The sequence below is a fragment of the Schistocerca nitens genome, chromosome 4 (genome assembly GCF_023898315.1).
Source record: "Schistocerca nitens isolate TAMUIC-IGC-003100 chromosome 4, iqSchNite1.1, whole genome shotgun sequence".
In the NCBI taxonomy this organism is placed as follows: Eukaryota; Metazoa; Arthropoda; class Insecta; order Orthoptera; family Acrididae; genus Schistocerca; species Schistocerca nitens.
This window is the reverse complement of record NC_064617.1, coordinates 633,575,320-633,601,963: the sequence shown is the minus strand read 5'-3', so window position 1 is coordinate 633,601,963 and position 26,644 is coordinate 633,575,320. Positions and strand designations below refer to the sequence as shown.

The following is a 26,644-nucleotide window of genomic DNA, read 5'->3' as shown; positions in this document are numbered from 1 at the left end:
CTGCTGCGGTCGCAGGTTCGAATCCTACCTCGGGCATGGGTGTGTGTGATGTCCTTAGGTTAGTTAGGTTTAAGTAGTTCTAAGTTCTAGGGGACTTATGACCTAAGATGTTGAGTCCCATAGTGCTCAGAGCCATTTGAACCATTTTTGAACAGAATTACAATGTCATCGGCGAACCTCAAAGTTTTCACTTCTTCTCCATGAATTTTAATACCTACTCCGAATTTTTCTTTTGTTTCCTTTACTGCTTGCTCAATATACAGATTGAATAACATCGGGGAGAGGCTACAACCCTGTCTCACTCCTTTCCCAACCACTGCTTCCCTTTCATGCCCCTCGACTCTTATAACTGCCATCTGGTTTCTGTACAAATTGTAAATAGCCTTTCGCTCCCTTTATTTTACCCCTGCCACCTTCAGAATTTGAAAGAGAGTATTCCACTTAACGTTGTCAAAAGCTTTCTCTAAGTCTACAAATGCTATAAACGTAGGTTTGCCTTTTCTTAATCTTTCTTCTAAGATAAGTCGTAAGGTTAGTATTGCCTCACGTGTTCCAACATTTCTACGGAATCCAAACTGATCTTCCCCGAGGTCCGCTTCTACCAGTTTTTCCATTCGTCTGTAAAGAATTCGCGTTAGTATTTTGCAGCTGTGACTTATTAAACTGATAGTTCGATAATTTTCACATCTGTCAACACCTGCTTTCTTTGGTATTGGAATTATTATATTCTTCTTGAAGTCTCTGGGTATTTCGCCTGTCTCATACATCTTGCTCACCAGATGGTAGAGTTTTGTCATGACTGGCTCTCCCAAGGCCATCAGTAGTTCTAATGGAATGTTGTCTACTCCCGGGGCCTTGTTTCGACTCAGGTCTTTCAGTGCTCTGTCAAACTCTTCACGCAGTATCTTATCTCCCATTTCATCTTCATCTACATCCTCTTCCATTTCCATAATACTGTCCTCAAGTACATCGCCCTTATATAAACCCTCTATATACTCCTTCCACCTTTCTGCCTTCCCTTCTTTGCTTAGAACTGGGTTGCCATCTGAGCTCTTGATATTCATACAAGTGGTTCTCTTCTCTCCAAAGGTCTCTTTAATTTTCCTGTAGGCAGTATCTATCTTACCCCTAGTGAGACAAGCCTCTACATCCTTACATTTGTCCTCTAGCCATCCCTGCTTAGCCATTTTGCACTTCCTGTCGATCTCATTTTTGAGACGTTTGTATTCCCTTTTGCCTGCTTCATTTACTGCATTTTTATATTTTCTCCTTTCATCAATTAAATTCAATATTTCTTCAGTTACCCAAGGATTTCTATTAGCCCTCGTCTTTTTACCTACTTGATCCTCTGCTGCCTTCACTACTTCATCCCTCAGAGCTACCCATTCTTCTTCTACTGTATTTCTTTCCCCCATTCCTGTCAATTGTTCCCTTATGCTCTCCCTGAAACTCTCTACAACCTCTGGTTCTTTCAGTTTATCCAGGTCCCATCTCCTTAAATTCCCACCTTTTTGCAGTTTCTTCAGTTTCAATCTGCAGTTCATAACCAATAGATTGTGGTCAGAATCCACATCTGCCCCTGGAAATGTCTTGCAATTTAAAACCTGGTTCCTAAATCTCTGTCTTACCATTATATAATCTATCTGATACCTATTAGTATCTCCAGGATTCTTCCAGGTATACAACTTTCTTTTATGATTCTTGAACCAAGTGTTAGCTATGATTAAGTTATGCTCTGTGCAAAATTCTACAAGGCGGCTTCCTCTTTCATTTCTTCCCCCCAATCCACATTCACCCACTACGTTTCCTTCTGTCCCTTTTCCTACTGACGAATTCCAGTCACCCATGACTATGAAATTTTCGTCTCCCTTCACTACCTGAATAATTTCTTTTATCTCGTCATACATTTCATCAATTTCTTCATCATCTGCAGAGCTAGTTGGCATATAAACTTGTACTACTGTAGTAGGCATGGGCTTTGTGTCTATCTTGGCCACAATAATGCGTTCACTATGCTGTTTGTAGTAGCTAACCCGCACTCCTATTTTTTTATTCATATTAAACCTACTCCTGCATTACCCCTATTTGATTTTGTATTTATGACCCTGTAATTACCTGACCAAAAGTCTTGTTCCTCCTGCCACCGAACTTCACTAATTCCCACGATATCTAACTTTAACCTATCCATTTCCCTTTTTAAATTTTCTAACCTACCTGCCCGCTTAAGGGATCTGACATTCCACGCTCCGATCCATAGAACGCCAGTTTTCTTTTTCCTGATAACGACGTCCTCTTGAGTAGTACCCGCCCGGAGATCCGAATGGGGGACTATTTTACCTCCGGAATATTTTACCCAAGAGGACGCCATCATCATTTAATCATACAGTAAAGCTGCATGTCCTCGGGAAAAATTACGGCTGTAGTTTCCCCTTGCTTTCAGCCGTTCGCAGTACCAGCACAGCAAGGCCGTTTTGGTTAATGTTACAAGGCCAGATCAGTCAATCATCCAGACTGTTGCCCCTGCAACTACTGAAAAGGCTGCTGCCCCTCTTCAGGAACCACATGTTTGTCTGGCCTCTCAACAGATACCCCTCCGTTGTCGTTGCACCTACGGTACGGCCATCTGTATCGCTGAGGCACGCAAGCCTCCCCACCAACGGCAAGGTCCATGGTTCATGGGGGAAGGAATAAGCCTTACGAAACTAAAATTTAAATTTACTGTGAAATAGAAACAAAACTATAATTAAAATAAAGGCAGTTTGCTTAAAAGTTAACACCTCTGCGAAATCTAAATCTGTTGCTGGATAATATTAAGTAACTTGTTGCTCCACCCTGTAACATGCTCAGGTCCTCCATGATACACTGTCCACAAGATGGTCTGTACGTTACTGTGCTCACCCTAGCCCCACTCCTTGGTGTTGGCCTTCCTGAGATTGTTCAGTGTCACGGGATTTCCTTCGACGACGCTTAGCAAGTTTCATCTGAACCCAAGCATGCACAGTCGAAATCAAATCAGTAGATATCACAGGCCATTCCATTTGGTTGGAGAAAATGGTCACGAGTTGGGTGTGACGTGCCCGAATATTATCATGTTGAAAGGCGAACCTATAGCCTAAATGTTGACTGCAGGGTTATAAAATGGTTTTTAAGTTGCAATCCCAACATTATGCAACCGTCACGTTACCATGGATGTCGAAGAAGATAATAAGAACCAAAACATATCTGACCGACCTCCCACTGAACCTGTGGTATTGCATGCCAGAGACATGAATTGGCGCTAGGCAGTCTCCACACTCTACGGCGCACATCACACATCAAACGAATCCTGTGCTCGTCAGTGAAGAGAACTGACGCCATTGATCCAGGTTTCAGTACCAGTGCCAACTTTCTTTGGGCACCATGGTATAGGGAGTAGGGGTGGGAGACGGGGCACTATTGTTCGTAATTGTCGCCTAGAGGCCAAATTGATCTTGTGGAGGCGACTGCATGCTGTCTGGGTCGGTACAGACCTTCCAGTTGCCTCCAAAACAGCAGCGCTAAGTTCCGTTGCATTATCATCTGGGCTCCTACGAACAGTGTTGGGCGGGATCCAGAACCTGTTGTCCAGAACCCAAAGGTCTCAAATACACAAATGAGACCTTTTACGAATACAGCTTTGCTCTTAGGGGCACCAAAAGTTTCAGACACACAGACGACTCTATTCGATTCTCGGATGTGTATGTAGCTTGCCTGCGTCATGACTAATACAGAGCGTCTCAAAAGAAAGTTTATATTCAATATGTCAAAATAAAATAGAGGTTGACGTCTATCGACAATATCTTTATTATTGAAATATACAGTTTCGGGATTTACTTCTTAAAATTACTGTCATTTAAATGCAATCCAGTACGCCTACGGCACGCATTTAAACGATGAACAATATTTTATATGACGGTTCTGCATGTAGACACTGCGATGGCTGCGACTTCGCTACGTATATTTTGTTTCTGTTGTTCCAGAGAAGTCGGGTTATTGACAAACACTTTAGATTTGACATATCCCCATAAGACAAAATTCACGGCGCTCAAATCTTGACTGTCTTTCGTTGTAACCAGGAAAGTTTTGCAATTCAGGCACCAAAAAGGTCGTTTAACATCGTCGCTTAACCTTCCAGATTCACTGTAACTGCACGGCCGCTCTCGCCCTCGAAAAAGTACTGACCAATTATTCCTCGAGCCCACATCGCAGCCCATAGAGTAACTACTGGCGAATGAAGGTGTTTGTCATGTTTCTGTTTAGGATTCGTTGCGCTCCAGTGGCACCAAGTATGCTTATTGACGTGACCATTCGGGTGAAAATGAGCCTTGTCAGAAAACAAGATGATGTTAAATGAAGAGCACTGAGTCACATCATTAACGAACTGCAGCCAATGTCTGGCATCCTGACGTTTTAGTTCTTGCACAAGTTGAATTTTGTAAGGGTGCAATTTAAGGTCTTTTTGCAGAATTCGGTGCAGTGATGACCATACACATTTGAAGGACTTGGACGCTTACGAATCGATGGTCTCCCAGATTTCGATTTGGCCAGTGTTGAACCCGTCTCCTCAAACTTTTTCATCCATATGAGGATTAGGGAAACACTTGGATCATCATTTACGTTATGCAATACGCGATTACTGCAAAATTCCCTCCGTCTACAGTCGACGAATCACAGTTTTTGTACAATTCCCGCACACAGAAGGAGCGGTCCGCTCCCGAGAAGCGCTCCATATCGACTGAATTCCAAAGGATCAAGCAAGCGATGAACGTATCCCCCACTCTCCCCCGATTTGTTACGCATGCTCAGAGAGCTCTTCAAATATAAACTTCCTTGGGCTTTCATAATTGTTTTTGAAATTTTATGGAAATAATCACGAAAATACGGCGAAATTCTATGGGATTATCTTAATGCAAATATAAAGATTGCTTGGGCCAATTTTCGTTAAATTTTATGCACAACTTTAGATATAGCGTTATTTTTTGTACAGCAAGTGAAAGCTCTTGTGCGAATTCCCATAGCAGGAGGCACTGCAAACAAAATTATTTTCTGGTAACAAATGCAGAAAATCTGAAGACAGTTTTCAAACCGCAGAAAAGGGCCATAAGAATAGTAGTCAAGCTCACTGTAAAAATCTCTCCGAAACACTGGGAGATTTTAACTACACCATGAGAGCACATTTACCTCAAAAATAACATTGATAAATACTGCACAAACAGCTCTGTCCATGGCCATGGAACAAGAGCTACACTGAATGTACATTTGACAAGGAAGAATAAATATAAAACTCCAAATAGTATTTCCTACAAACCAATAAAACTGTACAATAAATTGTCCGATCATGTTAAAGAGAATACTAAAACAAATTTATTTAAAAGTGCTGCTAAAAAGAACCTTTTAAGCAGTACATTCTATACAATGAAGAATTACTTAGATAAGACAGATTTTAAGTTTGGTAAAAAATGTAATACATACATATAATAACAACGATAATGAAACGTACATCATTTCACATACGACTTTCACACTATTTTCTCTTCCTTTTTTTTCTTTTCTGAAAAAAGTTTCTCCCAAAGCTGTACAATGTGCAATACTAACAACTGATCTTTCTAAGCTCAACATCTCACTCGTTATAGAGAATGCTGACTCAGTTTTTTCAGGACAGCAAATTGCTGGTTGCGGTACACAAAATGTAAACAGACATCGTCGCTATGATACCAGCTGGTAGTGCGTGTAGTGTTATGTTACGAAACAATGTGTGTGTGTAGTGTATGCAGTGTGTGCAGTGACTGCGAGTAAGAAATGAATGAACAGTGTAGCACTATCCTTTTACATTGTTGAATAACTTATCTGTGAAGCTGTGAAGTAGACAAGGGATAAGTCGAATGTGGTAGAACTATTTTAAAAAGACTAGCCTCATATTCCGGAAGATGGAGCTCAAGTCTTCATCAGGCCATCCTGATTTACATTTTCCATGGTTTCCCCAAGTTACGTAAGCAAATGCTGGAATGATTCCTAGTATAAGGCGACGGCCGACTTCGTGTCCCATCCTTGTCAAACTAAAATTCTAAGTATAAGGGACAGTCAAATGGAAATGAGGAAGATGGGAAAAAAGTATGTAAACTGTTTATTATTTCAAAAGTAATCGCCATAGCTGTTAATATATTTATCCCGCTGTGAGCAAGACGGTCAATGCCTTCATGGAAAAATGTTTGTGATAGCCTACGGAATCATGATTGTATCCATGCTTGCAGCTCTTCGTCCAAAGCAAATAGACGGCTACGAATGTCTTTCTTCAGGGCTCCAAAACTATGGAAACCACATGGGGAAAGATCGGGACAGTATGAGGGGTGTATTCGAGCTTCCTAGCGTAACTTCTGCAGCGTACTCGAAACAACTTTGGCAACCTGTGTGCGGGCATTTTGTTGAAGGTTGTTTCGAGTACGCTGCAGAAGTTTCGCTGGAAAGCCCGAACACACCCCTCATACAGTCCCGATCTCTACCCATGTGATTTCCGTGTTTTTGGAGCCCTGAAGAAATACATTCGTAGCCCTCTGTTTGCTTCGGACGAACAACTGCAAGCATGGATACGATAATGGTTTCCCATCTGTCTCGTTTTCATTTGAGCGCCCCCTATGAATTATTTTGTTGTTATTAAATTGTAATAACAAAAAATGTCCAGTATCCTTGTAAAAATGGTATATGTATGAATAAAACTACTACTAGTAGTAGTAAAAGGAAACGAATATTCATATGACAATCGAGAATTTTTACGAGAACATGTAGCAACTGTTCTCATTTTGGTCTCGAGAACTGCCGATAAAAACCGATCCGAGTTGTTAAACGGGAGGTCTTGTTTTCGTATTTGGTGTTCGAACACTCGATGTCTGTTCACGAGAACACCGAGAAGAAGTTGTAACAGTTCAACTACTTTCAAAAAGACTGTCAGTTCCGACCAATTGACTGGAAAACGAGAACCAAAAACACTCACTACATTGTATGCAACTGGAATTGGTTTCTACTCTCTCCTGCCGATAATCTCGTCAAGAAATAAAGCTTGATGAAAGTCAAAAGTCAAAAAGGAGGACGAGCTTCACAAAAGCATTACACTTAAAGTTTCCACTGGAAAAAATGAAATTTGTTTTCTTCTAGTCCAGCCCGCCTCCTTCGTTAAACAGCAATGCTCTGCTATGCACCATCTTCCTACTGACCATGTGTACGGCCACTAAACACCCCACCCCTTACCTAGAACTCTGACAACCGACCAGGCCGGTTCCCACGCCCCCGCACGGAGCACGCTTGCGAACTGTTTCAGAACTGACTTTGCCTGTTGGCTTTCGTCTCGGGGTCTCCGACCGACGTTTGTTCAGCGATTTTTCTAATGTTTCACCAACACTAGTGCCTGGCATTGGCAAATATTCACGCTCCATTGCTGGTAACGGACTGCATCTACTACATCTACATGGTTACTCTGCAATTCACACTTAAGTGCCTGGCAGAGGGTTCATCGGACCATTTTCATACTACTTCTCTACCATTACACTCTCAAATGGCACGTAAGAAAAAGGAACCCCTAAATCTTTCCGTTCAATCTCTGATTTCTCTTATTTCACCATGATGATCATTTCTACCTACATAGGTGGGTGTCAACAAATTATTTTCACATTCGGAAGAGAAAGTTTGTGATTGAAATTTCGAGAGTCAACCTTTGACAATGCCATCCTCTCGTGCTGACGAAACGTCAGAAGTATCATTACATAAACGTCGGCCGAAGATTCGTTAACAAACGCCAACATGCAATAAGTCAATAAGTGAGCACAAAACACTCGACAACATTTAGAAGATTTCTGCACAGATTAAACAACTTCTTTATCCGTAAGCGTAAGGGTCACTCACCCCGAACTTAATACCCACAGCACTCTTTTTTAAAACACCATCTCCACTCCGCGTGGTCCACTACTCGCCTGCTACCCTCACGAGCACTGCCGGACGACCTCCAATTTCGCGAGCTCCAACACAGCTTTACGAAATTGATATATACTTTATTTTTTGTTTACACACCCTAAGAACCTCTTTGTCTCAGCGGATAGAGTCCGTGCGGGATATGGTGGCCGATCCACAGTGATCAGTTTTCGTCCAAAGCTGTGGGCGAGTTCATTTCTCTCTTCGGAAGGGGATGCCGACAGTGTGTGCCACCTTTCGACCAATCAGCAATGACAGAATCGAGGCGCACGCCCTGCAATATTTCTCAAACGATTTTACAGAAAATATTCGGTAAAAAAAATCGTTTTTGCCCTACTTGTAGCTTTGTATGTCAGGTTCATTATGATGTGCCCTTCATTTCGTTAATTGTCGTGGTTACTGTGATATTCACGTGGAAGTAAGACACTGTGCGAAATTCGAAAAAGTTTACAATGAAAAATAGGGGTCGCTATGATTTTGCGTTTGATACATATTACATAATATGTTGATGCATGTGAAATTTAACTAACATGTTGAATTTTTCTGTAGACTTGGGTTGACGTCTCTACCTATTACCAATCTCGAGAGCACACTCATTTGCGCCGTCTATAAAGCCAGAGTGAAATATCCACATCAATCCTTATATTTCATAAACGGTTTGCGATATCGAAACGAGATTTTGGCAAATGATAGCTCGCAAAGAGGAGAGTATTTTGCTATACTGTTGTTACATAAAACTTCATTCTCTTCCATGTTGTTTCCGATGAAAGAATGTATTCTTTAAGGGCCATCAATAACTGCTGGAATGAAAAATGCTGCCGGCCTTTGTGGCCGAGCGGTTCTAGGCGCTTCAGTCCGGAACCGCGCTGCTGCTACGGTCGCAGGTTCGAATCCTGCCTCGGGCATGGATGTGTGTGATGTCCTTAGGTTAGTTAAGTTTAAGTAGTTCTAAGTCTAGGGGGCTTATGACCTCAGATGTTAGATCCCATAGTGCTCAGAGCCATTTTTTTTGAGAAATGCTATCACTTTTGGAACTATGTAAGTGAATACATTACATGTTTATTTTGTATTGATGATGTGCTTTTTCTTAAACCATTAAGTACAAAATTAATTTTTTAATTGAACTTTTTATTCCCTAATTATAATGTACATAGTGTATGAACCACAATGAGTACAAAAAATAGCCAAAGAATATTTATACTTGCTGATATAATGGCCGTCCTCAAAATAGGACGCTGGGATCTAACAGTATCGTATAGCATACTAAACTGTATTTAAGTCTTAACTATTTATTTCTTGTGAAATGGTACAAAACACTTCACACACAGTGTTACATGGTATTTAACAAAATATGTTTTTGGTTTCCCGTTGCATTTAGCTCTTACACATCTTCTTTACGTGCTTCTTTTGTCAATCATATGACCATTTCCATCAAACCTGATGTTTGGTATCACTCTCAACTGACTTGATGGGTATTCCATTGGACGTCCAGTATTCGGTCTTCCAGTGTCCAATTTCAGGTATGTAAATGTAACAGCACGTCTGAAATCCAGTGCATTTTCCCCATGTACTAGTCTATAGAAGAGCCGGGAATTTACGAGGGCCGTTGCCAGCATACGTGTAAATAGGACCCAGTACCATTTTTTCCCTCTAATTACCGTCACATATTTTCCAACTAACCAGTCTTGGTGGTCAACACCTCCCATGTACGCGTTATACGACTTCAAAACGGTAGGTTGTTGCGCTTGTGTCTTCTTACTTGCTTGTCTACTGTATCGTGTAGCGGCTCCAAAAGGTTCAACTTTATCAAAATTTGTACCAATTGTAACGCATCTGTTGTCGTGCCATCGAACAAATAAGACTTCATCATTTCTGTCGAACTGGTAGTCATAGTTTCCTCGAACTGTCTTTTTCAGTTCGCTGCTGCTCAGTAGTGGACAGTCAGCAACTCGATTCTCTCTGACAGTCCCAGTTGCTCTAAAACCCAAATTTCTCATATGAATCAAAAGATCTCTACAAGTGAAGAAATTACCAAAGTACACACAATGATTCTCGGGTTTTTCAATGCAGTCAAGCATGTTTAGGACTACTCTTGATCCCAATAGTAGGTGATCTCTTGCTGTATCTTCTGGATCCTTTCCACAGTATAAATCAAATTTGAAACAGTAGTCACTTGCTCCACAAAGAGACCACAACTTATAGCCAAATATAATAGACTTGCCTCGGATAAACTGTTTCAGCCCACTTCGTCCATAGTATTTGACTATCATTTCGTCAATTGACAAATTTTCCTCAAATATTCCAAATTTTTGAAAAGATTCATTTATCATTTTCAAGAGAGGTCTAATTTAGAATCCGCGATCGTGTTTGTTTTCATTGGCTAAGTCATTATCTTGAAAATAAAGCAATGTTTTCAACTTCTGATATTTATTCCTTGACATAGCTGTCTTTATAATTGGTATGCCAACATCTTCTTCTTCAGACAAGTATAGCTTCTCAGCAGGGAGCTTATGGTAGCCAGCAAAAAGAAGAAATTCGACAAAGACCTTCACTTCTTCAACTGTGAGGATAAAATCCTGCATATTCTTCATATTTACTGCATACCTCACAGTTTATTTCACTATGAACTCGTATATGTTTTCGTTCATCAGTTCTTCAAACATCTCCTTTGGAGTCAGGGAAGAAAGTTGTTCCTTCAATTCCTCTCTCTTTGTCCTGATGTCATGCTCACTAGTTTGAGACAGCTTTGTATAAACTGGAGGTCTCTTTTTCCAATTGATTACTCATCAGTAAGACGTCTCTTCTTCTAATTACTTCTGGAAACTTGGGATGTACTTGGCAGTGAAGTTTTACATACAGTTTCTTCTTTATTCTCTGATGCAACATAATGTAATTCAATAGCCCCTGGCACATCTGAGACTTCCACGGTTCCAGTAACATCGTCTGGACCTTCTTCGTCGGTCATACAGTGATATCAATATGGTCCTGATCATCTGACACCGCATTATAGAATGCATCACTGTTTATTAGTTCTTCTATTTCTTCGTTAGTGAAGTATCTATCTCGTCTGAAGGCCATTATAATCTACATAAAATTAAATGAAATAAAATGTAATAAAATAAAGTTGAATGAAAGAATAAGTACATTAGCACAAACTACAGAAAAGGGAATGCGTAAATACCTCTGTCCATCAGCAGTAGCAAAGTTTCATATTCGAACGTGCAGCAATAAAAATAACTGAAATAATAACACCAAGTCCCAGTGTCCTATTTCGAGTACACCAAATTTTATAACAATGGAAAATGAATATAACTCCAATTGAGCTAACAATGCAAGCAGTTTAAAAGACACATTGTTGACTATAAATAATCACAAAAAGATCTTTGCCACATATTTCAAATATTACTAAATTGTCGATAAAGTAAATACCTGTAATAACGAAAAGTGTGCCTTAGTATTCAATAGTCAATTAATGGTAGGATTTATTGCTTTTAATTTCCTGTAAGCATCCATTTGTTATAAAAAGCATCAACAAATGACGTAGAACAGTACTAGTTGCAAATTAATAATTTATTGTGTATTTATAAATAAATATGTGCTCTGTCCTCAAAATAGGACACTGGTACTTAATGGGTTAAGATACTGACCTTTCTTTTCCTCAGTTCCTCACTTAATAAACCACTGATTCAGAAATTCTCCTGCAGTTGCGACTGCACAGCATGTGAGGTGAGACTGTAAACTCCACTGTGTTTTGATAAAAGAAGCAGATTTTAACATGGCAACATGGGAAATGTGTAGGTTTTACTCAAATTTCGCCACTCGTCGCACTTGTCTGAAAGTTACAAACAGTTAACAAGCCAGGCGAAAATAAATCGCTGTATTTCCGGCGGAATTCTGTTTAGATACTAACCAAAGCAGAAGTGAGTGGGCGTGGAGTGGCCTTGTTTAATATTTACAAAATGTGCGTGTATGTAGGCTTCAGTTTAGAACGGCACTCCCGCTTACAGCGCCTACCTGCAGCACCCACCACTTACGCCTCCTCACGCGTGCCCTGCCGTGCGCGCGGCGATCAGCCACGGTATTCTGCACGGACTCTACTTTACTTTCTCAACATAGTCTCCGTTCAGCTGCACAATCTTGCGCCACCGCTGTGGTAACTTCTGTAGGCCTCCTCGAACCACGTTCTTTAGATTCTATCGCACCCACCACAGGACAACTAGTCACAGTTACTGGACATCTGCGAAATGATGCCTGCCTCGAATAGGTGGTAATCAGAAGAGGCCAAGTGAGGAAAATATGGGGGTGGGGGGTGGCTGTACTTGGATCCACAAGTCAGCGATGGCAGCCTTGGTTGTTCGAATCCCAAGAGGACAAGAACTGTGAACGAGAGCACTCCTTTTGTCCATTTTCCTGGCCGTTTCTTTTGAATTGCTCATTGCAAACTCCAACAAGTCTTCACAAACGCCATGCTATTAATGGTAGTCCCACGGTTCTAGCAGTCAATGTGGAGGATTCCATTCTTATCGCAAAAATTTGTGGTCATGTGTTCTCCCACTGAAGGTGCTGTGCAGAACTTCTTCAGCAATGTGCTATCCATTTGCTTCCATTGTATTGACTGGGCTTTTGGCTCCTGGTAGTGGAACCAGGTCCCATCAGTGTTCATGGGTTTGGACATGCAGCCTTCTCGATCTTGGCTGTGGCGTGGAAGGAGACCACTGCACACGCCCTTGTAGTTTTATGTTTTGCTGCATTCAGGGATTTGGGAAACCATCTGTCGACACCTTCTCAAACACAAGGTGTTTGTAAAGTATGTGGGTCAGAGTACTTTTGGCAAGCCCTATGGCCGCCTGCAGATCAGTGAACGTGATGTATCTGAAAACCAGAGGTTGTACAGAGTTTCACGGAGATCATAAGGGAACAATTGACAGGAATGGGGGAAACAAATACAGTAGAATATGAATAGGTAGCTCTGAGGGATGAAGTAGTGAAGGCAGCAGAGGATCAAGTAGGTATAAATTCGAGGGCTAGTAGAAATCCTTGGGTAACACAAGAAATAGTGAATTTAATTGAAAACAAAGGAGAAAATATAAGAATGCAGTAAATGAAGCAGACAAAAAGGAATACAAATGTCTCAAAAATGAGATCGACAGGAAGTGCAAAATGGCTAAGCAGGGATGGCTAGAGGACAAAATGGTTCAAATAACTCTGAGCACTATGGGACTTAACAGCTATGGTCATCAGTCCCCTAGAACTTAGAACTACGTAAACCTAACTAATGTAAGGACATCACACAACACCCAGTCATCACGAGGCATAGAAAATCCCTGACCCCGCCGGGAATCGAACCCGGGAACCCGGGCTCGGGAAGCGAGAAGCTAGAGGACAAATGTAAGGATGTAGAGGCTTATCTCACTAGGGATAAGATAGATACTGCCTACAGGAAAATTAAAGAGACCTTTGGAGGAAAGAGAACCGCTTGTATGAATATCAAGAGCTCAGATGGAAACCCTGTTCTAAGCAAAGAAGGGAAAGCAGAAAGGTGGAAGGAGTATATAGAGGGTCTATACAAGGGCGATGTACTTCAGGACAATATTATGGAAATGGAAGAGGATGTAGATGAAGATGAAATGGGAGATACGATACTGCGTGAAGAGTTTGACAGAGCACTGAAAGACCTGAGTCGAAACAAGGCCCCGGGAGTAGACAACATTCCATTAGAACTTCTGACGGCCTTGGGAGAGCCAGTCCTGACAAAACTCTACCACCTGGTGAGCAAGATGTATGAGACAGGTGAAATACCCTCCGTCTTCAAGACGAATATAACAATTCCAATCCCAAAGAAAGCAGTTGTTGACAGATGTGAAAATTACCGAACTATCAGTTTAATAAGTCACAACTGCAAAATACTAACGCGAATTCTTTACAGACAAATGGAAAAACTCGTAGAAGGCGACCTCGGGGAAGATTAGTTAGGATTCCGTAGAAATGTTGGAACACATGAGGCAACACCGACTTTACGACTTATCTTAGAAGAAAGATTAAGGAAAGGCAAACCTACGTTTCTAGCATTTGTAGACTTAGAGAAAGCTTTGGACAATGTTGACTGGAATGCTCTCTTTCAAATTCTGAAGGTGGCAGGGGTAAAATACATGGAGCGAAAGGCTATTTACAATTTGTACAGAAACCAGATGGCAGTTATAAGGGTTGAGGGGCATGAAAGGGATGCAGTGGTTGGGAAGGGAGTGAGACAGGGTTGTAGCCTCTCCCCGATGTTATTCAATCTGTATATTGAGCAAGCAGTAAAGGAAACAAAAGAAAAATTCGGAGTAGGTATTAAAATCCAGGGAGAAGAAATAAAAACTTTGAGGCTCGCCGATGAAATTGTAATTCTGTCAGAGACAGCAAAGGACTTGGAAGAGCAGCTGAACGGAATGGACAGTGTCTTGAAAGGAGGATATAAGATGAACATCAACAAACGCAAAACGAGGATAATGGAATGTAGTCGAATTAAATTGGGTGATGCTCGGGATTTAGATTAGGAAATAAGACGCTTAAAGTAGTAAAAGAGTTTTGTTATTTGGGAAGCAAAATAACTGATGATGGTCGAAGTAGAGAGGATATAAAATGTAGACTGGCAATGGCAAGGAAAGCGTTTCTGAAGAAGAGAAATTTGTTTACATCGAGTATAGATTTAAGTGTCAGGAAGTCGTTTGTGAAAGTATTTGTGTGGAGTGTAGCCATGTATGGAAGTGAAACATGGACGATAAATAGTTTGGACAAGAAGAGAATAGAAGCTTTCGAAATGTGGTGCTACAGAAGAATGTTGAAGATTAGATGGGTAGGTCACATAACTAATGAAGTGGTATTGAATAGAATTGGGGAGAAGAGGAGTTTGTGGCTCAACTTGACAAGAAGAAGGGACCGTTTGGTAGGACATGTTGTGAGGCATCAAGGGATCACCAATTTAGTATTGGAGGATAGCACAGACGGTAAAAATCGTAGGGGGAGACCAAGAGATGAATACACTAAGCAGATTCAGAAGGATGTAGGCTGCAGTAAGTACTGGGAGATGAAGAAGCTTGCACAGTATAGAGTAGCATGGAGAGTTGCATCAAACCAGTCTCATGACTGAAGACAACAACAACGACTTATTCTCCTGGATATGATTTTCCACTCTTGAAATGATAACTGGTGTTACTATAGTCATTTTCCTTCCAGAACTGATTCCTTTCTCCATTGATGTGTGGCCACTTTTTCATCCATCCACCTAGTTGTACAGGATTTTTCGTGAAGGTGCACACTCTTTACACACTGCCACTGATTGCCTGCAAATATTTGCAGTGTTTACACCTTCCTTGCACAGAAACCACGTCGCCCAGAGGCTCCTCGGTGATCACACTCCATGTTGTTCACTTATGTAATGATAGCAGTTGGGAAGAACGGCTGTGCTGTGCAGGTATTACACTTCTTGTGATGTCCCGGCAACTACGGGTAGACCAAAGTACTATGCACTTGCTTCTGTGACGATGCATCAGATGATACACCGTGAATGATGGGAATAAATAAAGTTTAAATCAATATGGAACACCTCTCGTACTGTTTTCCAGCACCTCTTGAAAATCAGCATAGCAGATCCTGACCACAGCTGATTTAGAAGGATGTAGGTAGGCCCAGCCAGTAATCTGGATAAAGCCTCCTTCCTAGAGGTACCGCAAACTGCCCCCAGTGAACACAAAAGCTACAAGGGAAGCACATAAGCGCTGCCATGAAATGGCTTATTACTAAACTACCCAAACCGAGAGAACAGTGCAAATCTTTTAGTGCACTTTATTAACGTTTAGCAAAGTAAAGAAAGAATTAGTTGGGCACACTGAGAACGATGGTGGCGCCACCTGTGGTGTTGACAGGAGGAGCGAGCCATGGCAGTGGGCACCAGTGGCGAGGGCAGCCAGGGGCAGATCGCGGACTGGTTCCGCGGCCGGTCGCTGCTGGTGACAGGCGGCTCCGGCTTCATCGGCAAGGTGCTGCTCGAGAAACTCCTGCGCTCGCTGCCACAACTGGGCGCCGTCTACGTCCTGCTCAGGGCCAAGCGTGGGGACTCGCCAGCTGCCAGACTCGAGAACATCAAGCGCCTGCCGGTATGTCACAGATCACTACAAACTGGTACTTCGTTCATTAATTGCATCACACCTACATTTACATCAACATCTACATCTATACATGCAAGACTACTCTGCACATTAAAGCGAGCAGAGGGTGCATAGCATACGACTGTTTCACATTAAACTCATGTTGTAACTTACCTTCTGCCTCCTCCAAATGTTATCACAGTGTACAACAGTGTACTGAAACTGCAATCTGTGTGGGGTCGCAGCTGGGTTTTAATGCGTCAGAAAAGATCGAAAACTTCTGGAAATCGTACTGACTTGGTGTCTTCGCTCCAAGTAATTGTCCCCGTCCAGCGAAAGACGACGTGTCAGTCTTCGTGGGGTGCTGATGGCAGAATTTAATTGCTGCTACATGTGACTCAGTCATTTCGACTCGGTTAAACAACACTGACTGAAAACAGAATTGCAACACCAAGAAGGAATTGTGCGGGATAAACGAAACTTGGTAGGAGTGTTTCTACATCTGAAAGAGGACATCTATTCAAAGTTGGCTCCAGTCACATAAGAGCGGCGCTAGTGGCGCAACTATGAGGATGCAAATCAGGTTTGCTTCAAATGTGTGCTGTAACAGTCGTGAGCGTTAGTTAGCTCTGAGATTGGACGTAGTGAGTTGATATTAATCAAGATTGCCTTTAAGACGACGAAGATGCAATTATCAACAGCTCACTTGATTTTGAACGAGGTCGTGTAATAGGACTACGAGATGCTGAATGTTCCTCCCATTAAAATTATTGTGTAAAGACTTGACAGGAATGTATCCACTGTACATGATGGCTAGTCGCGATGTCCGCGGGAAGGTATGATCGCAAGAAGACCGGGCTCGGAACAGCCACATCGCACTACCAAGAGGAAAGACCATCATGTACGGCGTATGGCTGTGGTGCATCGTACTGCACCTGTAACAGCAATTCGAGCAGCAGTTGGCACAACGAACTGCTACAAACCGTTTACTTCGAGGGCAGCCCCGAGCCAGACACCCCGTCGTGTGCATTCCACTGAGGCCAAACCACCGCCATTTGAGACTTCAGCGTTGTCAAACCAGAACTCACTGTAGGACAGGATGAAGGTCTGTTGTATTTTCCAATGAAAGCTGGTTGTGCCTCGGTGCGAGTGATGGTCGTGTGTTTTTCAGGAGGAGTCCAGCTGAGGGCCTGCAACCAAACTGTCTGCATGCTAGACACACTGGACCTACATACACATCGAGTTATGGTCCCGGGTGGGAATTCGTATGACAGCAGGCGCACTCTCGTGGTTATTCCACACCCCCTCACTGCAAATTTGTACACCAATTTGGTGGTTTCAGCTGTTGTGCAGTCATTCATGAACAATATTCCAAAGGGTGTTTTCCATCAAGGTAGCGCTCGTCCACATACCACCGTTGTAACCAAAGATGCCCTACAGAGTGTCGACATGTTATCTTGTCCTGCTTGAGCACCAATCTGTCTCCAGTCGAGCACGTATGGGACATCATCGGACAGCTTCAGCATCATCCAAAACCGCATTGGCCGTCCCATTGCTGACCGACAAAGTGCAACAGGCACGGAACTCCATGCCACAAATCGAAATCCAGCACCTATCCGACACAATGCATGTTTGCATTCTTGCATTCAACATTCCGGCAGTTACACTGGTTATTGTTGTTGTTGTGGTCTTCAGTCCTGAGACTGGTTCGATGCAGCTCTCCATGCTACTTCATCCTGTGCAAGCTTCTTCATCTCCCAGTACCTACTGCAACTTACATCCTTCTGAATCTGCTTAGTGTATTCATCTCTTTGTCTCCCTCTACGATTTTTACACTCTGTGCTGTCCTCCAATACTTAATTCGTGATCCCTTGATGCCTCAGAATATGTCCTACCAACCGATCCCTTCTCCTAGTCAAGATGTGCCACAAATTTCTCTTCTCCCCAATTCTATTTAATAACTCCTCATTAGTTATGTGATCTACCCATCTAATCTTCAGCATTCTTCTGTAGCACCACATTTCGAAAGCTTCTATTCTCTTCTTGTCTAAACTATTTATTGTCCACGTTTCACTTCCATACATGGCTACACTCCATACAAATACTTTCACAAACGACTTCCTGACACTTAAATCTATACTCGATGTTCACAAATTTCTCTTCTTCAGAAACGCTTTCCTTGCCATTGCCAGTCTACATTTTATATCCTCTCTACTTCGACCATCATCAGTTATTTTGCTTCCCAAATAACAAAACTCATTTACTACTTTAAGCGTCTTATTTCCTAATCTAAATCCCGAACATCACCCAATTTAATTCGACTACATTCCATTACCCTCGTTTTGCTTCTGTTGATGTTCATCTTATATCCGCCTTTCAAGACACTGTCCATTCCGTTCAGCTGCTCTTCCAGGTCCTGTGCTGTCTCTGACACAATTACAATTTCATCGGCGAACCTCAAAGTTTTTATTTCTTCTCCATGGATTTTAATACCTACTCCGAACTTTTCTTTTGTTTCCTTCACTGCTTGCCCAATATACAGATTGAATAACATCGGGGATAGGCTACAACCCTGTCTTACTCCCTTCCCAACCACTGCTTCCCTTTCATACCCCTTGACTCTTATAGCTGCCATCTGTTTTCTGTAAAAATTGTAAATAGCCTTTCGCTCCCAGTATTTTACCCCTGCCGCCTTCAGAATTTGAAAGCGAGTATTCCAGTCAACATTGGCGAATGCTTTCTCAAAGTCTACAAATGCTAGAAACGTAGGTTTGCCTTTCCTTAATCTAAGATAAGTCGTAGGGTCAGTATTGCCTCACGTGTTCCAACATTTCTACGGAATCCAATCTGATCTTCCCCGAGGTCGCCCTCTACGAGTTATTAATGTACCATTATTCCACATTTGCAATGGCTTTTCTCGCGCTTACGTTAACCTGTGATTTTGCACCGTTAATCACTTAAATATGTTACCTAGATAAATATATTCCAGAAATTTCATTATTCTACATCAATTATTTTTTGGTGCTGCAATTTTTTTTCTGTCAGTGTACTTGCCAGCAAAATGACCTAGTTGAAATGTCAAGGCAGCAGCTAGCGTGGTTCCACTGTCACAGTAGTCTTGAGTGGCAGCCAGTTATGACACCAATGTTGCTGTGTCAGAGTATCAAGATACCACTTCCTGATGCCAGTGTTACCCGTGGAGCTGGGCTCGTGTTGTTAACAGTGCGGAATGCGAGTGAGTGGTCCGGTTCATGCCCAGAGGCATCAGTGGTTCAAATGGCTCTGAGCACTATGGGACTCAACTGCTGAGGTCATTAGTCCCCTAGAACTTAGAACTAGTTAAACCTAACTAACCTAAGGACATCACAAACATCCATGCCCGAGGCAGGATTCGAACCTGCGACCGTAGCGGTCTTGCGGTTCCAGACTGCAGCGCAGGCATCAGTGACACAGTGGTATCTACAGTAACATTTATTTGTTGTGCAAAATGTATAAAGTTATAAGTGGCTTCAGAATTGCGGTCGGCAGCTGAGCGTAACCGCGTGTGCCACGAAGAAGTGCTGATGCCTTGTCAGCAAACTGTGACATCACTACCGTAGGTCAGTGCCATGGTTGTGAGCTGTACTGGGGCAAGGGAGGGGCCGCCTGCCCAGACGTTCCGCAATGACCCAGAGGGGCTTCCACCACAGCACTCTTAAGGAAGCCCATCGCAGCTCAGGTGAAGAATGCCGACTGTAGTCGAAGATGCCAGTTGTCGTGAAGACTACGCCCTGACCATCTACCGTGAATCGAACAAGATGGCAGCACGTGCTCACGAGTCAGCCAGGAGACTACAGTATATGGACGCGCCACGCCTGGTCAGCCTGCTAGTGTAGCAGGGCCAGCTGCACCCGAGTTGGGTTGGGTTGATTTCGGGGGAAGAGACCAAACTGCGAGGTCGTCGGTCTCATCAGATTAGGGAAGGATGGGGGGAGGAAATCGGCCGTGCCCTTTCAAAGAAACCATCCTGGCATTTGCCTGAAGTGATTTAGGGAAATCACGGAGAACCTAAATCAGGATGGCCGGACGCGGGATTGAACCGTCGTCCTCCCGAATGCGAGTCCAGTGTGCTAACCACTGTGCCACCTCGCTGGGTGCACCCAAGTCTTCTGATCCGTGGGACCCATCAGGTAGCAACAGCAGATCACGGCTGTGGTATGCATCAGGTTGGCTGCAGCAAGTAGATACCAGGCTGGCCATCATTGATCAGCTTGTGGTTTCACTCTGTTATAGCGACACGGGCTGCAGGACAGAATGTGTTCCTGTAAAGTGCAAAAGAATCGATATTCAAGTGGGGTGAGCCATGCCTATGACAAAAAATTGTATTTGTGTCATTTTATCGTACACCACGAATTGACAAAAACGCTTTCATAGATAAACTCAATATGCCAATACTATTAGTGTCAAGATCCAGACATCACAAACTTTTTATAGCCGGCGACATTAACATAGACATAAGAGGAAAAAAAATGTATCTCAATAAATACGATAAAGTCACTTAATCTCTACTGCATCAGTGAACAACCTTCTTCTGTTTACAGGCGGATTTTCGTTGAACTTACCATTGTAGCTGTTGCGGCGGGAAAAAATTTAGTGCAAAGCTCGAACGTGTTTATGTTACATCATACGTCATTACTAATGAATACCTATATACTCACCGGCCACTTCATCTTCTTCTCTGCGGATGCACAAAAAGTGCCCGAACTCTTACGGGAATCGGCAACGTGCCGCGAGTAATGAGTATAATGGGCGGGGTCACTACGAATGTAGTGCGGAACAATACGTTGAGAATGTGGGTGTCGCGGGAGGCGTGCCAGAGATAAGTCCCTGCAGTCGCACTATCCCCTGTGTCCTCGGTGGGTCAGATGGATAGAGCGTCTGCCATGTAAGCAGGAGATCCCGGGTTCGAGTCCCGCTCGGGACAGACATTTTCATCTGTCCCCGTTGACGTATGTCAACGCCTGTAAGCAGCTAAGGGTTGTCTTTTCATTGTAATTTCATACTAATGAATACTCCCCATGTTCGTCAGTTAAGAGCCTAGTCTCCAGAGAAGAATGGAAACTTCGTACTAGCATTCCAATATACTACAAATCTTTGCCGCATTAAGTCGCTGCGAGAAGAGGGCGATAAATTTCAAGTGAATGCCCGAAATACAAGCAGCTCTCAAGAAATGAACAAATAACATGTAGTGTGTAATTTAACAGGAAATGAAAAGTAGATTAGCTCGAATGAATTTTGCAGTAAAGAATGATGTATGAAATACACTGACGTGACACAAGTCTTCGAATACCTTCTGATATCGTGTCGGATGTCCTTTTGCTCAGCGCGGTGTAGTGCAGTAACTGGATGTGGCGTGGACTCAATAAGCCGTTGGAAGTCCCTTGTAGAAATATTGGGCCATGCTGCCTCCATAGCCATCCATAATTGCGAACGTTTTGCCGATGCAGGATAGTGTGCACGGGCTGACCTCTCGATTATACCCCATGAATGTTGGATGGGATTCATGTGGGGCCATCTCTGTGATGATCATACACATTTTCTCACTTAAAAGACATTCTTTGTTCCTGCAGCCAAACTTTCTAAAATGATTTACGCCACACAAACTCTCATCAGTAGTGCGACAGTGTACCTCTGCCACAAAACGACTAATCGGAAAGCAACGCAAATGCGCCTGTAAGTAGAGATAGTTGTATCTGTAACACTACTGATGTAGTGTTTCGCAGGTGTGTTATTTCCCACAAGAACTCATCTCTCTTCCTTGCTATTCGGTTATTTACCACCAGCTCAGTTTTTTTAACTTTTTGTCTCTGAAGCCCAGTTTCCGAATAGCATCCCCAAGGGTCGTTTCACTTATGTCAGGGAAGCCTTCCACTTCAGTCTTCAGCTTTTCCAATACTTCTGCTACGTTGCAAACTGTTGGCGCCCTGTTCTTTTTTGGCCTCAAAGTAAGCACGAGCTCTGATCACTATAGACTTTTCTCAACTCCGTAAATGATGCATGGTTTTACACGAGTACAAGGTAAGTAATGATATCCGGGGGACTGCCTCATGATAGTTTTCTAAGTGACGGGAAGTCCCATGAAAACATTACAACAATTGTACGGAAATACTTCTCAGAAGTCCAGCAACATAAAACACGCGAGCACGAGGCGCTTAAAGACGCTAAAGCAAGTAATTTAAGCACTTGATATTTGAGCTTTATGTAGATTTATGTGCATAAAAACATAAGAATTGTTATTTATTTATTTAATCGTAAGGCTAGGGCCCCCGTCGGGCAGACCGTTCGCCGGGTGCCGGTCTTTCAATTTGATGCCACTTCGGCGGCCTGCAGTCGTTGAGGACGATAGGATGATGAGTCCCTGGGCGGAGAAAATTGCTCGACCCAGCCGGCAATCGAACCCGGGCCCAGAGGATTGACAATCCGTCACGCTGACCATTCAGCTGCCCTGGGCGGACATAACAACTGTGAAAGGCAACAACAGGGCACTTACACTTTTCATATTGTTCATACGTATAGGCGAAAAGCGACAGTGTACCTCTGCCACAAAACGACTAATCGGAAAGCAACGCAAATGCGCCTGTAAGTAGAGATAGTTGTATCTGTAACACACATCGTGCAGCTGACATAATATTGCGCCGATTGCGGGCAATGGGAATGTGCAGCGAACGTAACATTACTTACTACTTTATTACACGGTCTGCGTCATTTGCCAGTGGTGACTGGACAGACTGCGTCACGGTTACATATCTAAGATTTGGTTACAATTTTATACAACATATAGAAAAGTATTCACTATAAGGGCAGACATAACATACTAAGACAATATTATTTTGTCCATTCACTTTGGTCAATATTGAAAAATTCTCCAATAAAATATAATGGGTGTTCTTTCAAGTCCTGTGCAGTTGTCCTTTTGAACAATCCTAGCGGCAGAGACTGCACTTCTCGGTCCAGTGTATTGAACATTTTTAGGGCTACCACTGGAAAACTGTCTTGCGTTCCAGTCAGTCGACAACTTGGTACTTCAATGTTCCTCTAGTAGCGGGTGTCGTGATTATGAATGTGCCGGCCTGGGTGGTCGAGGGGTTCTAGGCGCTACAGTCTGGAACCGCTCGACCGCTACGGTGGCAGGTTCGAATCCTGCCTCGGGCATGGATGTGTGTGGTGTCCTTAGGTTAGTTAGGTTTAAGTAGTTCTAAGTTCTAGGGGACTGTGACCTCAGAAGTTAAGTCCCATAGTGCTCAGAGCCATTTGAACCATTTGATTATGAATGTCTTGCCTCATGCTGGGATCACCTTGGTTTTCCTTTACACTGCTGAGGCATAGAAATGCATATTGGCTAAATACTGTCATTATCCCTAACCTGGTAAATATAGGTTTGCAGTGCTCCTGTTTTACTTGATGTAATAATCCTGACAGCTGTTTTTGGGGCATTAACACCTCCTTACAACCTGCAGAGTGTCCCCATAACAGTAGACCATAATTAATATGGCTATCAAAGAGTGCATAGTAAGCTGTTAATAGGTTCTGGTCATTTAACACACCTTTTAGTTTTCTTAGCAGGTATATAACACGAGAGAGCTTGGAACACACATACTCTGTGTGTTTCTTCATTGTCAGTTTGCTGTCTATCATGAAGCCCAGTAGTTTGACAGCCTCCATGTTATCCTGGCAGCAGACGCATATCATGTGTTGTATTTTTTGTTGATTTCATTTTCATTTTATTTTAGATGTACCACTCTGTAATGCTTTCAGAGAGTATATCTGCTGCCAACAGAGCGTGTTCATCATCAGCAAACTGTAGAATGTCGTAATAAACCTATATTATTGACATAGATAAGGAACAGGAGACGGCCTATGACGGATCCCTGGGGTACAACATGCTCCAATTTTTGCTCTTGAGAGGTTGCTCCATGGACTGATACTATTTGTCTTCGGTTTTCAAGATAGAATTGATGAGTAGCTACGACCGCACCTTGTGTGAGATGTAATCAAACGCCTTGCTCAGGTAGTAGTGTGTCAGTGCCATAGTGGCTGAGCAAGCTCTTGTATTATTTTCTTCAGTACTGTGCACGGCATACCATAGATTGAATGCTTGTAGGACTTCACTGTTTTTACAAGTCCTCAGGGTGTATTTCCCCCCAGTTTTTAAATGTGCAGCTTACACTTTTCATATTGGCCGTGGGATCTAAGCTTGAAACTGGAATTACATTTACAGTACTTTCCACTACGCTAACAAAGTACTGGTTAAAGGCATCAGGACTATCGGAAGTAGGCTTCTTCCTGTGCTCATTTACCAGATTCCATGCTGCTTTACGTGGATTATGAGCCTCTTTAATGAACTTGTCATTATGTTTCTTTTTTACATTCTCCACTGCCTTACTGTAGATCGTTTCGCTCTTAAACAGTTACAGTGAAGCAGGTCTTTAGTTGGAAGATCTACGCTTATTTTCATATGGTCTCCGAATGTTTTGGTGATGCATTGCAATTTCTTTAGCTCAGGTGTGTACCGTATCTTCCCTTCAATGGGTGTTTCCCTTCCTTGTGACTTGCTTGCAGGGTTATTCTTGGGGATTTATGAGAAAATGTCATCAAATTTTGTTCTTAAGGTTTGGAACAGACATTCAAATGAGTCACTGGACCCCATTTCTGCAAGGTTATATTGCCAGTTTACACTAGACACTGCTGCTTTACGGTCATTAAATCTTTCTTCTTTGATAACCCTTTTACTGAGTGTGTATATTGAGTGCCATGTGATTGGCTGCAATTTACTTTTGCTCTCCATACTAAGCTCCATTACTAATCCACTGTGGTCTGCAATCATTGGTTCAACTACACTGATATTATATTCCCAAGTACTGAGGTTGGTGACAACTGTGTCTAGATAGGCAACACCTCTTGTTGGGAACTGGTTTGCTACAAACAACCCATAGATGTTCATTAAGTTCATGAAAACCCTCTCTTTAGTACTTCCACTTTCTGTGTGTATATTGAAGTCACCACGCAATGCGAGTTTAGACTTAAGGCGTGTAAGTTAAGATAATCAGTTATCCATCAGTGCAGTAAAGTATTCTGAGTTACCATCAGGTGAATAATACACAGAGATAACAGTGAGATCAATGTTTGGTAACACTAATGCAGCTAGTTCAAGATCCACATACGTACAAAAGTTTTTTAAATCAATTTCCTTTACACTAAGATTTTTGTTTGCGTACACGGACACACCACCGTGAGTTGCAATAGTTCTACACCATGCATTACCTTATCCAAATACTCGACAGATTTGTAATAGTCACCCTCTGCTTCAGTCAACAAGTGCTCACAGATACATAAAACATCTGGTTTCACTTCTTCTACAAAGAACGATAAAGGTCCACCTTGGTTCTTAAGCACTGTAGATTTACACTCGCTATAACTAATGGCATATTCCTTTCGTGCCTTTTGTTGGTTCGTTGTTCAGCTGTAGCGGATGAGAATTGCTTATCTCTAAAACTATCAGTTCTTTTTCTGTAATAAACCTCACGCCAGTCTGTATTTGTATTGGGTGAAGGCATTGCTTCTAAAAAACTTACAGAGCCATGAGGAGTATTTTGGTCATTATTGATTACGTCACGCCAGTTATGATCGTAGACTCCGAGTTAATGATTATTTTTCGCGGTGTCAAACGTATATTTATGGCTCTACCAAACATCTGTCAGGTTTGCAGGCTTCGTAGTTTTTTCTAGGATAGCAGCGGTAATTCGTAAAAATTAGTCATTTTTGAAACCTTTGTTACTGTCTATTTCGTAGGCGTTATCTCTGCATATCATTCACCGGATGGTAACTTCGAAAACTTTACTGCACTCTCTGTTTCATACGTTTTGCGTGGTTTTTTGATGGTGTTATGTTCAAAATGTGCAGTGAAAAAGCGAAATATCTAGAGAAAATTATTTATGAAGTCTGCCAATGAGCACGAAATATTTGATGACGATTCAGATTACACGTTTATCGAATTATTTTCACAGATTTTGTTGTTATGAAGGATTTTCCTACAGGTAAATCAGAAAATCAATCCGAGCCAATGAATGATGGTAGTGAGTACAATGTTGGGCTGTGTACCTCTCCATGTGTCAAATTGTATCAGACTGTACTCCACTATGACCGCTAAATTTTTCTTTGTTCTTGTGTTTTGTGTTTTTCTTTAGATTTCAATGGGCCGTACAAGGAATTTAAAGAGAGAGATCACTTGTTTACTTACTAGGGAATGTGTCTGAATGCCACAACTCCTTTTCATTTTTTTCTGCGATGATCACCATTAAACCGAAACTTCGTCTGTGGATTCAGATTTAACACTAGAAATGCCAGAACGTGTACATTTAAAATAGAAAGTACAATAAATCTAAGAAGTTTTGAAATTACAACTAGATGTTTCTACACGCGAGTTATAACTTCCAGAAAAGACATATGTTAGCCAGTGCACAGATAATGGCAGATATGAAACTTCCTGGCAGATTAAAACT

The 26,644-nt window shown here is 42.3% G+C and overlaps 1 protein-coding gene across 1 annotated transcript in view; it reads left to right on the top strand.

Moving 5' to 3' along the window:
• The window catches only part of LOC126252478 (putative fatty acyl-CoA reductase CG5065), a 328,075-nt gene that overhangs the window by 119,051 nt on the left and 182,380 nt on the right, over positions 1-26,644 (top strand). The window contains exon 3 of the mRNA XM_049953373.1: positions 15,885-16,115. Within this exon, the coding sequence (XP_049809330.1) occupies positions 15,897-16,115 (219 nt within the window). The 5' untranslated portion in view covers positions 15,885-15,896. The remainder of the gene's footprint in view (positions 1-15,884; positions 16,116-26,644) is intronic.